This window comes from Biomphalaria glabrata, chromosome 9 (genome assembly GCF_947242115.1).
Source record: "Biomphalaria glabrata chromosome 9, xgBioGlab47.1, whole genome shotgun sequence".
NCBI classification, from domain to species: Eukaryota; Metazoa; Mollusca; class Gastropoda; family Planorbidae; genus Biomphalaria; species Biomphalaria glabrata.
In genome coordinates, this window is record NC_074719.1 from 37,724,468 (window position 1) to 37,740,468 (window position 16,001).

At 37.9% G+C, this 16,001-nt stretch overlaps 1 protein-coding gene across 2 annotated transcripts in view; it reads right to left on the reverse strand.

The window, feature by feature from the left end:
• Nucleotides 1–2,483: 2,483 nt before the first annotated feature.
• The window catches only part of LOC106063551 (O-acyltransferase like protein-like), a 31,250-nt gene continuing 17,732 nt past the window's right edge, over nucleotides 2,484–16,001 (reverse strand). Inside the window, exons 7-16 of one of the 2 annotated variants that reach the window (XM_056040749.1) lie at nucleotides 14,706–14,802; nucleotides 13,797–13,889; nucleotides 13,281–13,449; nucleotides 12,594–12,673; nucleotides 9,221–9,343; nucleotides 8,913–9,039; nucleotides 7,623–7,812; nucleotides 5,730–5,872; nucleotides 4,482–4,660; nucleotides 2,484–4,389 (exon numbers count right to left, since the gene is read on the reverse strand). In XM_056040749.1, the coding sequence (XP_055896724.1) occupies nucleotides 4,541–4,660; nucleotides 5,730–5,872; nucleotides 7,623–7,812; nucleotides 8,913–9,039; nucleotides 9,221–9,343; nucleotides 12,594–12,673; nucleotides 13,281–13,449; nucleotides 13,797–13,889; nucleotides 14,706–14,802 (1,142 nt within the window). In that variant the 3' untranslated portion in view covers nucleotides 2,484–4,389; nucleotides 4,482–4,540. Of the gene's footprint in view, nucleotides 4,419–4,481; nucleotides 4,661–5,729; nucleotides 5,873–7,622; nucleotides 7,813–8,912; nucleotides 9,040–9,220; nucleotides 9,344–12,593; nucleotides 12,674–13,280; nucleotides 13,450–13,796; nucleotides 13,890–14,705; nucleotides 14,803–16,001 lie in introns of both variants that reach the window. The other variant, XM_056040748.1, reaches the window with a different exon arrangement.

Below are 16,001 nucleotides of genomic sequence, written 5' to 3' on the forward strand. Positions count from 1 at the left end.
TATAATGATAATACAAAAATAAAACATCCACTGGTTAATGATTAAGTATTACAAATGAAATCTGTGTAGACCGGACATTGTTGTTGTTGCATTTATCACCCCTCAATCTTCTTATCTCCAAACAATAACAACTTAACACTTTCACACTAATGCATAAAAGAAGATCCAGGTGTCAAGTTCGTAGATCACTTGTGTTTGTCTGGCGTCTGCACTCTCGATTTTGTACTTTAGGTTTCCAAGAATGTTAAAAATAAACGTGATAACCAAACTAACAATGATTAGCTTTCTCTGTGAATTGATAATATATAAACATACTGGTTTGTCAGAATCTTAATTATACATTTTTGTTCATATATTTTATTACGGGAAAATGAAACTTACATTTATTTGAATATGAATTTCGCGCACTGAAGAAGTCTCAAGAATGCAATTGAGTTTATCTTACATTGTATTAAGAAAATCCTTTTTTTGGCTTTTGTTAAAGATTTAAAAGTATTTAAAAATAAAACAAGTATGCCTTTTTTATGGGTTTGCGCCTCTTTTTTTTTCTTTTATTAGGTGGACACCTACTACCGATATTAATTGTTTTCAATTAATATCGGAGTGTTTTTTTGTTTATTAGAACTATGATCATTTAGTTAAACACGACTTTATATTTATTATTACTGCATCGATTTTATGTTTAAATAGGCATTCTTCAAACTACCATTTTATTACTGTTGTAAAAATAGTTTATATTTATTTACGTATCAATCATCCATCCACCCTAGTAGCACTACAGCCCATGGAGGGCCCTGACCTGCTCTAGCGCATCTTTCCATTACGCTTTAAGTATCCATGCCAGAACATTTAGCTGTTGTAGATCTGCCTCTACGTCATCAATCCACCGTACTCGTGATCTGCTTTTGGGACGCCTGCATTTTGTTTTTTTGCCGGTTTGTTCTCCTCTGTCTTCTGACATTCTCTTGAGGTGATCTGCCTAATGTGATCTGATCTCTGACATTCTTCCGAGGTGATCTGCCTAATGTGATCTGATCTCTGACATTCTTTCGAGGTGACCTGCCCAATGTGATCTGATCTCTGACATTCTTTCGAGGTGACCTGCCCAATGTGATCTGATCTCTGACATTCTTCCGAGGTGATCTGCCTAATGTGATCTGATCTCTGACATTCTTCCGAGGTGATCTGCCTAATGTGATCTGATCTCTGACATTCTTCCGAGGTGATCTGCCTAATGTGATCTGATCTCTGACATTCTTCCGAGGTGATCTGCCTAATGTGATCTGATCTCTGACATTCTTCCGAGGTGATCTGCCTAATGTGATCTGATCTCTGACATTCTTCCGAGGTGATCTGCCTAATGTGATCTGATCTCTGACATTCTTCCGAGGTGATCTGCCTAATGTGATCTGATCTCTGACATTCTTCCGAGGTGATCTGCCTAATGTGATCTGATCTCTGACATTCTTCCGAGGTGATCTGCCTAATGTGATCTGATCTCTGACATTCTTCCGAGGTGATCTGCCTAATGTGATCTGATCTCTGACATTCTTCCGAGGTGATCTGCCTAATGTGATCTGATCTCTGACATTCTTCCGAGGTGATCTGCCTAATGTGATCTGATCTCTGACATTCTCTCGAGGTGATCTGCCTAATGTGATCGGATCTCCTTTTCCGTTACTATGGAAGTTGGTATATTTCTTGGTTGGTGGAAGTCCGGTTTCCTCATGAATATTCTGAGGATATTCTTTTCCAAAGTATTTAGCAGATATTTTGTCGTTTTTTATCAGTGTCCAGGTTTCACTTGCATACAAACTACTGGTTTTATTATTGTGTTGTAGATAGTTTTCTTATATATACGTTTGCTTTTAAGTATGTGTTGCGTATGTAAAAGCTCATTTGCCTGCCGCTAGTCGTTTCTTTACTTTGCGTATAAATACACATTTAATTGGATGATTGCCTGGTCGTACGGTTTGCGCGCTGGACTATCATTTGGATTTATCGATGGTCCCGGGTTCAAACCTTGTCAGCTCCCATCCCCCGTCGTCCTACAGGAGGTTAGGAATAGGCAGATAAACTATCTTTAACTCTGAAGGAACATCCGAAACATGTCAAACAAAAACAAAACAATTCTAAAACTAAAGTGAGCGCTAGTTTAACTTTTGGGTCATTCGTGGTGACACCGTGAGGAAGACAATTGTGAAACTGTCTTTAAAAAAGTCAATGGATTATAAGGCTTAACTTGGTGTCAGAAGTTTAAGGAGGAGTGCAGTATGTCAAGCTGTACAACATCTCCTCCAGCCTGAGCTTAGTATTGTTGAAGTGACGATCGGCTTGGACAGGCCCAGACCACTCTTTAATTTCATTTTGATTTTTGGCACATCGGCACAATTTAGGCCATGTCTAGTCAATAATCATTCAAGGATTCCTTCCTCTATTAATTTAATATAGGCTGAGAGCAAAAATGTATAAAAATAACAATCGACGTATTAAAAATAATTTATTCATAATTCAAGTAGTAACAATTTTAATAAGTTATTAACAAGGGGAGTGAAGAATGGAGTATCTTGGTAAATGCATAAATGCATTTTTAAAAAGTTCACCCAGGGCTCAAAAGTCCTCCTGCCCTCTCTCTCTCTCTCTCTCTCTCTTTCTCTCTCTCTCTCTCTCTGTATATATATATATATATATATATAAATTTGCATATTAAAATTTTAAATTAAAAAAGAATGCTGCTTCATGCTTTTGTCAAAACTTTTCCAAACTCAACACAGGGGTGTCTGTCACTATGTCATTCTAACACTACTAGTAAACATTTGTTCTTTAACTACTACATTTATATTAATCCAGATTATACAAACACATTGCAATGTGAAATTTCGATCAATCACTTAAACCAATAGAATTAATTACAAGCTTGGTATGAAATTACAACAAGAGTTTATATGCTATTCTGAACAACACATCTAATCGTATCATTGGTGTTTTTTTTAAAAAATACATTCGCATTATCTAAGCAGGATTTAGAATTGATAAAGACTTAAGCTATTTGAGCAATGGGGTCCCTTGTAAGGCTCCCCCCCCCCCTTGCTCTCTCTACAAAATGATTGAAAATGTCCGTGATACCATTTTTGGGTGGCCTTCAAGCTATAGCCTTATGTTGACTATAGGACACTATAAGTAAATCCAGCACTTTATTTATACAATGTATGATAATTATCTTAAGTCCTTTTGTAGTGATAAGTTTTCATGCATCAATAGTTTGTTCTAATAACATTCTTAATATCTTCTAGAAAACACACAGTATTTGAAAAAAAAAATAACAATAAACAAAATAGTTGAAACATTAATCAATGAAAATTATCTACAAGCAGTCCATCCAGCGTTCCATAGAGAGCATCTTATAAGCTTTGCATCTCTTAAAAATGTTAAATGCTTAGAGATTATTTACTAGAGTTCTCATGAAGTGAAGTCTGACTGGGCCAAATAGTTAACATAGTGCATATAATCCAGAACATATATAAACTTAATCATTAACATAATTCACAGATTTAGTGAGACTTTTTAACTGACGAGGTTCAAATGTACAACAGAATAATGTTTTGTTTGTCACAAGTATTGAGTGTCATTTGTGGCAATGTCATTTGTTGTATTTAGTATGTAGCCATGTCATGTATTAAGTTTGATGTGTAACGATGTCAAGTAAACACATGTAGCCTGGGCATGTATGAATTCAATTTCTAGACATGTCATATGCTAAGTTCAATGAGTAACTATGTCAATTATTAACTTCAATGTTTAGCTATGTCATATGTTAACTTCAATGTGTAGCTAAGCCATGTGTTAACTTAAATGTTTAGCTATGTTATGTGTTATCACAGGTAGCAGAGCAATGTGTAGCCATGCCATGTGTAAACTTCAATGTTTAGCCATGTCATGTGTAAATTTCAATATTCAGCCATGTCATGTGTAAACTTCAATGTTTAGCCATGTCATGTGTAAACTTCAATGTTTAGCCATGTCATGTGTAAACTTCAATGTGTAGCCATGTCATGTGTAAACTTCAATGTTTAGCCATGTCATGTGTAAACTTCAATGTGTAGCCATGTCATGTGTAAACTTCAATGTGTAGCCATGTCATGTGTAAACTTCAATGTGTAGCCATGCCATGTGTAAACTTCAATGTTTAGCCATGTCATGTGTAAACTTCAATGTTTAGCTTTGTCATGTGTAAACTTCAATGTTTAGCCATGTCATGTGTAAACTTCAATGTTTAGCCATGTCATGTGTAAACTTCAATGTGTAGCCATGTCATGTGTAAACTTCAATGTTTAGCCATGTCATGTGTAAACTTCAATGTGTAGCCATGTCATGTGTTACGTTCAATGTGTAGCCATGTCATGTGTTACATTCAATGTGTAGCCATGTCATGTGTAAACTTCAATGTGTAGCCATGTCATGTGTAAACGTTCAATGTGTAGTTAGTTATGTCGTATGTTATCACAGGTAGCAGAGTAAAACTACATTCTCCATTCCAGAACTAGTGGCGCTTGTTTCGGAGCAAAGCTTTTTCCAAACCTATCCACGGAGACTCTAATGCAAGCATCAAAATAAAAGAGGCCAGGTAGGTAAACAGCAATATACCGAGGTATGAAATGACCTGAAATTGAAAAAAAAAAAGGTAAATATTCTAGACCCGTTAGATTGATGTAGAATAGCTATGAAAATGAAATAACATTTATTATATATAAATAAGGATTCGCCCTACATATCGTTCACTTTTATTCTCTCAATAACGTTTGTATTCTAGTGCAGCTAGTTTCAGTGACATGTGAAGTTTACTGATCATTTAGTTTCAGCACTAAAACATGACGCTTACGTTTGGGGGGGGGGGGGGTAAGTATGTCACTAACTACGTGTCGGTACAGAAGCCATTAACCTACTTAACTTCTTGGGGAAAAAAAAGTGTTTTGATTTATTTATTCTTTGATTCGTTCATTTTCAAGTCAAGTAGATTCTTATGAGGACATGTAGTCCGCAGTCTATAGTATATTGCAATTTTACTCCTGCGCCGATGCTGGTGGTGCGCACTAGCGCAGCGTTCAGCATTGAATTTGAACAGATAAAGGCAGTTGATTACCACTCCGAAGTGATTGGAAAGAGAAGTCAGAGTTGTCTGGAACTAAAGAGCTGTCATTAGTGCCACCAGAGAACTGGATTAAAGACCTGGAGCATGTCTGGGAAGAGTGTCGGTGGTCTGTACTAAGGTTTGGGTTGGAAAAGACTGGTGAAACTAAAGACTTATGTATTGAGGACTGAAGTCACTATCAGAGGTTTTTTTTTATTCATTGTCAAAAACACACTTGGCCTTTTACGGTAAATCCTTATTAAATTGCCTCCCTTAAAGCTATTACAATATAACAAACGAGCCGACCCGCGGCGTAGCATACGCCCCTCTCTTTTTTTTCCTGAGCCTCGATCTCTGTCGCCGCGAAAGTTACTTGGGATAACTCTAGTCCGACTTGCAGAAATAAAAGAGTTATCTTTCCATGAATTTTTCGTCGAGGGTTAGAGAATTATATATATAGATCGAATTGAGATACACATCAATTTGACAAATTAATGCAATGGTATCTTTTCATAGTTTAAAAGCATACTTTTTATATGAATATATAATATACGTATGGTGCGTAGTAGCTAGCAACACTGCAAATAAAGTTAATACTCACAATGTTTGTGTCATTTAACAGGTAGAGGGACTCCTGGTTCCCGAAATAGACGTACATAATACACGGGTGAATCAGGTAGGCCATGTAGGTCAGACGACCAAGCGCAACAAATGGTGACCATGACAACAGGGTGTTAACTGGACCTTAATGGAAAAGAAACCTCTAGATAATACACTGTATTCTAGTTTGAAGAGATACAATAAGTGTTTTTGTAACATTTTTAGGAACAAATCGAAAAACTGTAGAATTTAAATGATAAATAAAGATTAAGATCAAGTTAAGGATGTTTCTTATGATTTATAAAAAAAAATGAGCTTTAGGTTGATCGGTCATTTAAAGCTTATCTATTGCATTGAACATTAATTGACAAGGGTTAGTGTGACCACACTAATAACCCTGTGACTTTATAGTCATACTTGTCCAAAAGTAAACCCGGTACTTAACTGAAGAGAAACATTAAATAGTAAAGTACTCCCTTTCAGAACTTGCGATCTATGAGCAGATGATGGCCCACGATTAACGAGTGAGGGTGTCATGTGGCCAGCACAATGACCAATCGCCTTTACTTTCCCAAACTAAAGTCAGGTACCCATCAAAGTTGGGTTGTTCTAAAAATACCAAACATTTTACATTCCAGAATTCACCGAGACTCCAACCCGAGATCCCTCGGTCTGGAAGCCAAACGCTTTACCATTCTACCACCAAGCCCCAACATTAAACAGGGCGCCTCACAAAGACTGCCTGGGGCAGGGGCGTAGCTGCGAATTTTCCATCGTTTGGGGGCCCGAGGGGCTTGACCTCTTTGGGGGAACCTGCATTTTCGTAATATTTAATTTTCAATGTAAAAAACACTCATATGGGGGCCCCCCTCAAGATTTTCAAATTCTCCCCCGTCCTCCCCCGACCGTAGCAACGCCACTGTGGGGCCGAGGATAACTCTGAGATGGATGTAGGATACAGGAATGTAAAAGCTGCTATCAGCACGGCAAGTGCAAGAAGGGGAGTAATCTTCTTGGGCGTGTGACATCATGGGAAAATCTCAAGAGTTATCCTCAGCCTCATGCAATTATGAAGTCTACTATGGAATCATGTGAAGGCAATAATCCAGAAGTTTATTTCTATTTTCTATTTTAGTTTGTTGAAGAGATAAATATTTTATAAAGGATGCCATCTAGTATTCAAAGAGTGAAGACACTATGTTGTGTTTGTAGAAATCAATAATACTAATTTGGCTTAACACGCATAATATTGTGATTCCAAAACTGAAATTGTGACTTTGAATTATTCTTATTGGATTTTTTAACAAGGAAAAAAAATCCTTTAAAAAAAATAACAACGCTTTTTTTTAGGGGAATAACTCCGCACTTACAACTGTATATCTAAAAATGTAGAAGTTATTCCCTTTTTTTTATATCAAACTATAATGTAAATTACCAATAATTAATTGAGTAATTGTTCATTTTTTTAAATTTCTTAATGTGTTGTAAAGTACAATAATAATTGTTTAAAGTTTCAATTTTGATACGTGAATGGGTGTGGGAGAAAAAACGTGTACAACTATTAAGGGGACAAAAAACCCGACATATTTAACCATATCTGTGAATACTGAAAGATCAATTTCTCTTGTTAGCATCAAACAAAATATACCCAGTAATGTATTGACACATTTGATTTTATTGATTTATGTCTTGTCTATGGCAATGAAGAATTGAGCAAACTTTCAACTTGATCCCAGATTTGGGTGTGTAAGAGTTAACGTGTTCAAATGTTTTTTACCAGACAGACAGACAGTGAATTGATATGCTTTGTAAATAGTAAAATTTTAGTCTTGAACAATCTGTGTCCTTTGTTTATTTTGAAGTCAAGTTATTTTATTTGAGGACAAGTACTTACCACCATAGCCCGAGGAGCAGGCGATGATGACCCAACACACACATACTCCCCAAGCTGATCGCGCCACGGCGTTGTAGAGGGCGGCGGCGCCAACACTGCTAGGGTTCCCCCCGCCTAAATCGCCCCGTAAACCATAAACTATGGCGAGTGCGGACGCAATGCTGACTGTCCAGCCAATGACCACTGTGATCTGTAATACAAAGAGAAGGTAAAAATTAAATGGTAAAAAAAAGAATAAAAAAGGAACAAGCAAAATATAAAAGCCGCATAAAAAAAAGCGTATCTAAAGAAGAGAACTCCGCACTTAAAACAATAACTCCATCAATAATATAGAAATTTTTTCCCCTTTTCAATATCTATTGTATTATAAACATACTGAACAGTAGAACAAGGGAGACTACAAAATATATAAAACCAAACAAACATACATGATAGATAAAATTATACACATATAAATGTAACAATATCAAATAAAATAATTAATTACCAAGAGTGACTTAACTATCTGGTTGATTTTTTACTGATTCATGTCTTGCCAATGAATAATTGTGCAAGTTTCCAACTTGACCCGAATTTGGGTGTGGAAAAAATAACGTGTACAAAATTTTTACCAGACAGACAGACAGACTGGTATAATAAGCTCTGTAATAATGTAGTTCATCGTGAGACATTCCACTTTGGGGATAGCCACTTCTGTTCTTTAAACAACAGACCAGCGTTTCTCAAACAAGGAGGCGCCCCCCCCCCCTTTTCCCAGGATTTACTGTATACTAGGATACTAGGCCAAGAACTTCAGGCTTAATACTAGAACTATAAATAAGTTACATAAAGCTCCCGCTTGCTTGATATATATACCTTTGTAAAAGTGTACGGAGGTACACTACACACGACAAATGTATTAATTATTAAGATAAAAGATTTTTTTTTACTCGCCATAATTACCCCCCCCCTTTTCAGAACAAGTACGGTAAAAATTCACCCAGATAGCCCTTTTTTTCTCCCCACCCCAACCCCCCCCCCCCCATTTTCCCAACTGGCCCAGATAAGTGATAGGATCAGCGTATTGAGAAAACCAAAAGCATGCAATAGCTCTAACTAAAAATAATTGGCAAATTTCTAATCGCACAGATTTATTGCTGTTGGCCTAGATCTATTACAGATTTAATGACATGGCTAATACAAACTAATTGATACAATTACACCTTGTATAAACTTTATTTTTGTTTTAAATTATTTATTATGTTTTTCTTGTTAAGAATGGAATTATTGAATTAGCAACGTTTAGCTTACTTTATTCATCTGAACTCTTCCTTTGGAGACAGCCAGTATATAGCCAGCCAAAATGCCGATCACGTAAGGTCCAATCCGGCAATATGGAGCAATGTAGTAATAACCCATATAATCCAATGACCCTGGCCTATGTAAGAATGAGTTTAAAACAAGAAAATTACACACAAAAAAAAAAAACTTAATAAAAAAAACGTATATTAAGCGTACTTGTATCAATTAGAATAGATCAATCATCTAATTAAATTTGTAATAGATCTAGAAATCTAGACTAACAATAAAAAAAAAAGTATTCATAAAAACAAACATACTTTGGTATAATGCCATTTCCAAGTGTCGAAGAACCCCATTCGTTGTCTGTGGATAAAACCCCAGCTGTGATCCACTGCGCTAACAGAAAGATGCTGCAGCTGATGAATCCAGCGTAGCGGTTACTTGAAGGAGCGAAAATACAATTTTAATTTTAAAATACTTAGGTCTCTCTGTCACTCTCTCTCTCTCTCACTTTTTCTCTGTCAATGTCTCTATCTCTCTTACTGTTTATCACACTCCTCCTTTTTCTCTCTCTATCTCTCTGTCTGTCTCTCTATCTCTCTGTCTGTCTCTCTATCTCTCTGTCTGTTTATCACACCCGTCCTTTTTCTCTCTCTATCTCTCTGACTGTCTCTATATCTCTCTGTCTGTCTCTCAATCTCTCTGTCTGTCTCTCTATCTCTCTGTCTGTTTATCACACTCCTCCTTTTTCTCTCTCTATCTCTCTGACTGTCTCTATATCTCTCTGTCTGTCTCTATATCTCTCTGTCTGTTTATCACACTCCTCCTTTTTCTCTCTCTATCTCTCTGACTGTCTCTATATCTCTCTGTCTCTCAATCTCTCTGTCTGTCTCTATATCTCTCTGTCTGTCTCTCAATCTCTCTGTCTGTCTCTATATCTCTCTGTCTGTTTATCACACTCCTCCTTTTTCTCTCTCTATCTCTCTGTCTGTCTCTATATCTCTCTGTCTGTCTCTATATCTCTCTGTCTGTCTCTATATCTCTCTGTCTGTCTCTATATCTCTCTGTCTGTCTCTATATCTCTCTGACTGTCTCTATATCTCTCTGTCTGTCTCTATATCTCTCTGTCTGTTTATCACACTCCTCCTTTTTCTCTCTCTATCTCTCTGTCTGTCTCTATATCTCTCTGTCTGTCTCTATATCTCTCTGTCTGTCTCTATATCTCTCTGTCTGTCTCTATATCTCTCTGTCTGTCTCTATATCTCTCTGACTGTCTCTATATCTCTCTGTCTGTCTCTATATCTCTCTGTCTGTTTATCACACTCCTCCTTTTTCTCTCTCTCTATCTCTCTGACTGTCTCTATATCTCTCTGACTGTCTCTATATCTCTCTGTCTGTCTCTCAATCTCTCTGTCTGTCTCTCTATCTCTCTGTCTGTTTATCACACTCCTCCTTTTTCTCTCTCTCTATCTCTCTGACTGTCTCTATATCTCTCTGACTGTCTCTATATCTCTCTGTCTGTCTCTATATCTCTCTGTCTGTCTCTATATCTCTCTGTCTGTCTCTATATCTCTCTGTCTGTCTCTATATCTCTCTGACTGTCTCTATATCTCTCTGTCTGTCTCTATATCTCTCTGTCTGTTTATCACACTCCTCCTTTTTCTCTCTCTATCTCTCTGTCTGTCTCTATATCTCTCTGTCTGTCTCTATATCTCTCTGTCTGTCTCTATATCTCTCTGTCTGTCTCTATATCTCTCTGTCTGTCTCTATATCTCTCTGACTGTCTCTATATCTCTCTGTCTGTCTCTATATCTCTCTGTCTGTTTATCACACTCCTCCTTTTTCTCTCTCTCTATCTCTCTGACTGTCTCTATATCTCTCTGACTGTCTCTATATCTCTCTGTCTGTCTCTCAATCTCTCTGTCTGTCTCTCTATCTCTCTGTCTGTTTATCACACTCCTCCTTTTTCTCTCTCTCTATCTCTCTGACTGTCTCTATATCTCTCTGACTGTCTCTATATCTCTCTGTCTGTCTCTATATCTCTCTGTCTGTTTATCACACTCCTCCTTTTTCTCTCTCTCTATCTCTCTGACTGTCTCTATATCTCTCTGTCTGTCTCTCAATCTCTCTGTCTGTCTCTCAATCTCTCTGTCTGTCTCTCAATCTCTCTGTCTGTTTATCACACTCCTCCTTTTTCTCTCTCTATCTCTCTGACTGTCTCTATATCTCTCTGTCTCTCAATCTCTCTGTCTGTCTCTATATCTCTCTGTCTGTCTCTCAATCTCTCTGTCTGTCTCTATATCTCTCTGTCTGTTTATCACACTCCTCCTTTTTCTCTCTCTATCTCTCTGTCTGTCTCTCTATCTCTCTGTCTGTCTCTATATCTCTCTGTCTGTCTCTATATCTCTCTGTCTGTCTCTATATCTCTCTGTCTGTCTCTATATCTCTCTGACTGTCTCTATATCTCTCTGTCTGTCTCTATATCTCTCTGTCTGTTTATCACACTCCTCCTTTTTCTCTCTCTATCTCTCTGTCTGTCTCTATATCTCTCTGTCTGTCTCTATATCTCTCTGTCTGTCTCTATATCTCTCTGTCTGTCTCTATATCTCTCTGTCTGTCTCTATATCTCTCTGACTGTCTCTATATCTCTCTGTCTGTCTCTATATCTCTCTGTCTGTTTATCACACTCCTCCTTTTTCTCTCTCTCTATCTCTCTGACTGTCTCTATATCTCTCTGACTGTCTCTATATCTCTCTGTCTGTCTCTCAATCTCTCTGTCTGTCTCTCTATCTCTCTGTCTGTTTATCACACTCCTCCTTTTTCTCTCTCTCTATCTCTCTGACTGTCTCTATATCTCTCTGACTGTCTCTATATCTCTCTGTCTGTCTCTATATCTCTCTGTCTGTTTATCACACTCCTCCTTTTTCTCTCTCTCTATCTCTCTGACTGTCTCTATATCTCTCTGTCTGTCTCTCAATCTCTCTGTCTGTCTCTCAATCTCTCTGTCTGTCTCTCAATCTCTCTGTCTGTTTATCACACTCCTCCTTTTTCTCTCTCTATCTCTCTGTCTGTCTCTCAATCTCTCTGTCTGTCTCTCAATCTCTCTGTCTGTTTATCACACTCCTCCTTTTTCTCTCTCTATCTCTCTGACTGTCTCTATATCTCTCTGTCTGTCTCTCAATCTCTCTGTCTGTCTCTCAATCTCTCTGTCTGTCTCTCAATCTCTCTGTCTGTTTATCACACTCCTCCTTTTTCTCTCTCTATCTCTCTGTCTCTATATCTCTCTGTCTGTTTATCACACTCCACTCCACTATCTTTCTCTCTGTCTATCTATCTATCTATCTATCTATCTATCTATCTATCTATCTATCTATCTATCTATCTATCTATCTATCTATCTATCTATCTATCTATCTATCTTTCTATGTATCTATGTATTTATCTATGTATCTATGTATCTATGTATGTATGTATGTATGTATGTATGTATGTATGTATGTATGTATGTATGTATGTATGTATGTATGTATCTATCTATCTATCTATCTATCTATCTATCTATCTATCTATCTATCTATCTATCTATCTATCTATCTATCTATCTATCTGTATGTCTGTATGTATATCTAATTCACTGTTTAAATCTGTTATTTCGTTCCATGTATAATAGTTTAAATTGCTGCTACCTACAAGACAAATGGGATCAACATCAATGGAGACAGAATGTAGAACTGCATGTCATTGGCCAGGTACCAGGCGTGACCAAAACACTGTGTAAAGATGAAAGATTTGTAAGAATATGAAACAATAACAACAATAAAACAAAGTTCTTTAAAGGTAACCTATACAACTGAATCCTAGCCATGACAATACAATCTATTTTTAAAAATAAAAAAGACTGCTAGATATCTGGACATGGCTACAAGAAGCTATAGGGTTTTGGTAGGGAGCCTTACTTGCGTGGAAAGAGAGAAAGCCTTCAGGGCAGAAGACTCAAAAGTAAAGTAGCAATTATACATAAAACACTGAACCAGAAATCTTCAAATACAAAAACAAAACCTAATAAAACCTAATAAATTCTCAGAAAGACACAAAGATAAAGGCACATTCTTCGTTCCATATGCTAGGACAAATTTGTACAAATGCTCCTTCTTCCCTAGTGCTATTAGAGCATGGAATGGGTTGCCTGAGCTAGCCAGGAAAACTAGTGACTTGGCAGAATTTGGATCATTAGTTAATATGCATGACTAAATGCATGACCCGTAGGACGTACTGTTTTATATATTATTATATATGTATTATATAAGAAGAAGAAGAGATGTAGAAATGGTAGGCAGACACTTAGACAGGTGTAGACTGGGGGGTAATGTGTCTTACCATTTTGTCTTTGTTGACTAAATTGTTGACGTACAGCAAGTTGGTCCACCAGTTCTCTTCACAGATCTCCTTGTCTGCTGGCTGGACAGTGGACCACAGGGCACCGGACCCCATGAACCTCTGGAGTCCCAAGACAATTAGAAGCGTTAACATGTACGGTGGTGTCAACCTTTCAAAGATTACATATATATTTATACATGTATGTATGTATACAATTTTACATAGGTATAAGTCTTCGAAAACATATTTCACTATCTATCTATCTATCTATTTTTCTATGTATCTAGACCTAATCTATCTATTCATCCATCAGGGCCAGCCTTAAGTAATTGTACGCCCTAGACGAAGTAAATTTGGTGGCCCCATGAAATTGAACAAAAAAAAAAATCACAGATTTTTTTAGAATAAATAAAAAACACACAAGGCATTGTTAAATCCTAAAGCAATTTACATATGATTAACATAGAATTTACATATCGTTGAAGTTGTAAGACCATTTTCGCTACAGATGGCTACCTCCAAAATCGGTGAAAGTAAAACAGTCCCCAGTTGATCTTCCAACCTTTCTTAGACATCTCTTTAGTTGTTAAATATGCAACCAGTAGACCGCTGTTGAAAACAAGCAACAAACTTAATACAATAGTAGTGGATCTTATTCCTCGCTGAAAATAATTTAGTGTCTAAAAAGTTTGCACTCTAAATGTTTACTAAATATGGTTTCAGTATACATTTAAAATGGGGAAAAAAATGGTCGTGTAAATAATCAGCCTCGCTACTGGACAAGACAAACAACTAATTTTTTTCACCCCAAAACCGAAAATAAAAAACAGAATGAGATAAAATCGGGACCAATGAAATTTTACCCTGTGTGGTGTCATCAGAAAATGCCGAAATGTCCTACAAAATGCATCTCATCAAGAGGCCCGAACAAGACACTGGCCTCAAAAAAACCCTATAAAAGAAAAATATTTGGGGAGCTGCCTGATCTGGAAAACACTGCGCAGTTCATCTCAGATAAAGAACCAGATATCTAAATCCTCAGGGAACATGAAATGCACCAAGATACCTGTGTGTAGTCGCTGAATGAACTCTTTATGTTGTCTGTTGTATTTATGTGTATTTTTCTGTTGTGTTGTCTTTATATGAGAAAGGAGTCCTTGTAATCACAACAAATTTCCGTAAGGATCATTAAAGCAGTCTTAGTCTTAGTCTTAGTCTTAGAAGAAGGATTGTAACTATTTTAACAGTCTTATATAAGTATTTTTAGTTTAACTGTAGTGATTCTAAAAGTCTTACCTAATAATTAGAGTTTTACAGTAGCGATTCTTAACGTTTAACATAAGTAATAGTAGTTTTTCTGCAAGGATTCTTAAAGTCTTACCTTAAGTAATTAGAGTTTTACAGTAGTGATTCTTAAAGTCTTACCTAAGGGTGAAAAATGTATCAACAGAGACTAAAGCGTTAGAGATGGCGTCAAATGTCCAACGTTTTAATAAGAGTGGATATTCTTCAGCCACATTAGCTGTGGAAGCAAAAATAGGACTAATGAGCCGATGTGACCTCACCGAACCACATAGGTATAGTATACCGAGACCAATCGTCATCTAAGGCCTGAACACTGACCTGAAACGTCACAATCTGTGGGCAGTTTAGACCAATAGCGTGTTACCACGTCACAGGCCTGTACGACGTGGCCAACAAAGCTGTTGGTCTACACAGCATACAGGTTACGACGTCAAAGTCCTATTGGTGATCCTGGCCTCCTCGCGGCGGACTTTGGTAACGCTGTGAACGCCTCTAACAGCGGCTAACGGGGATCCCCTCCGTCTACGGTTTTCAAGGCCAAGTGGATGGAGCTTGTTAAATCCAGGATGTCCAACCCAATGTGTGGGTGCCTGGTTAAAAGCTGGATTAGGGTGCGCCGGAATGCGAGGCGCGCCCCATAAACGCCGTAGGCTCTAGAAGGTACGTTTCCGGATGTACGACATTGCATCTAGTCGCCCCACTGATGGCGAACTTTCTGGCGGTGAAAGCAACGAGTCTAGACAACCACTCATTATACCACAAGGTATTCGCGGCAAGCGTGACATTGGAAGCTAGCTCAGCGAACCCGAGTTCCTGAGTAGGTAGCATTGATCCCACTTGAGGAGATCGAATCCAACAGTCTAACATGCAACCAGTTTCGCCCGCACTCGGGTATTTCACTCACATGGCTTTACAAAAATTATCTATTAAACCCGAGTATGGGCATTACTCACTCGATAGGCCCCGCTCTATCAATCCTAACGACGGGTTGATGTCCGATAAGTTAGCTACCGTCGTTGTTCTTCAAGATGTCCGCCCACTAAGCTCACCGATATTGACAGCAAAAACTAACCAAGGGTTGCTGCAGGGTGGCCAGCGCCCCTCGACGCAAGTCGAGCCAAGCTACCCATCAAAAACCACGGACGGGGAAGTCGTGACCCCCACACCAAATGTGACCAATAAAAGCTCGGAAAAGGAACGCAAGAGGGACGGTCCCTCTAAGCCCAAACATGTTAAAGGTACTGGGCAACTCAGAATCATATCATTTAATGCGAATAGGCAACTGCGCCTTAAAAAGCCTGAAATTGAGAGACTGCTGTCGGAACTCGAGGTCGATGCGTTCTTGGTGCAGGAAGCTGGCAACGCTGGTAGGAAACGGAGCTGTGTGCCCTCGCTCTCGGGCTTCACGGCCTTTAC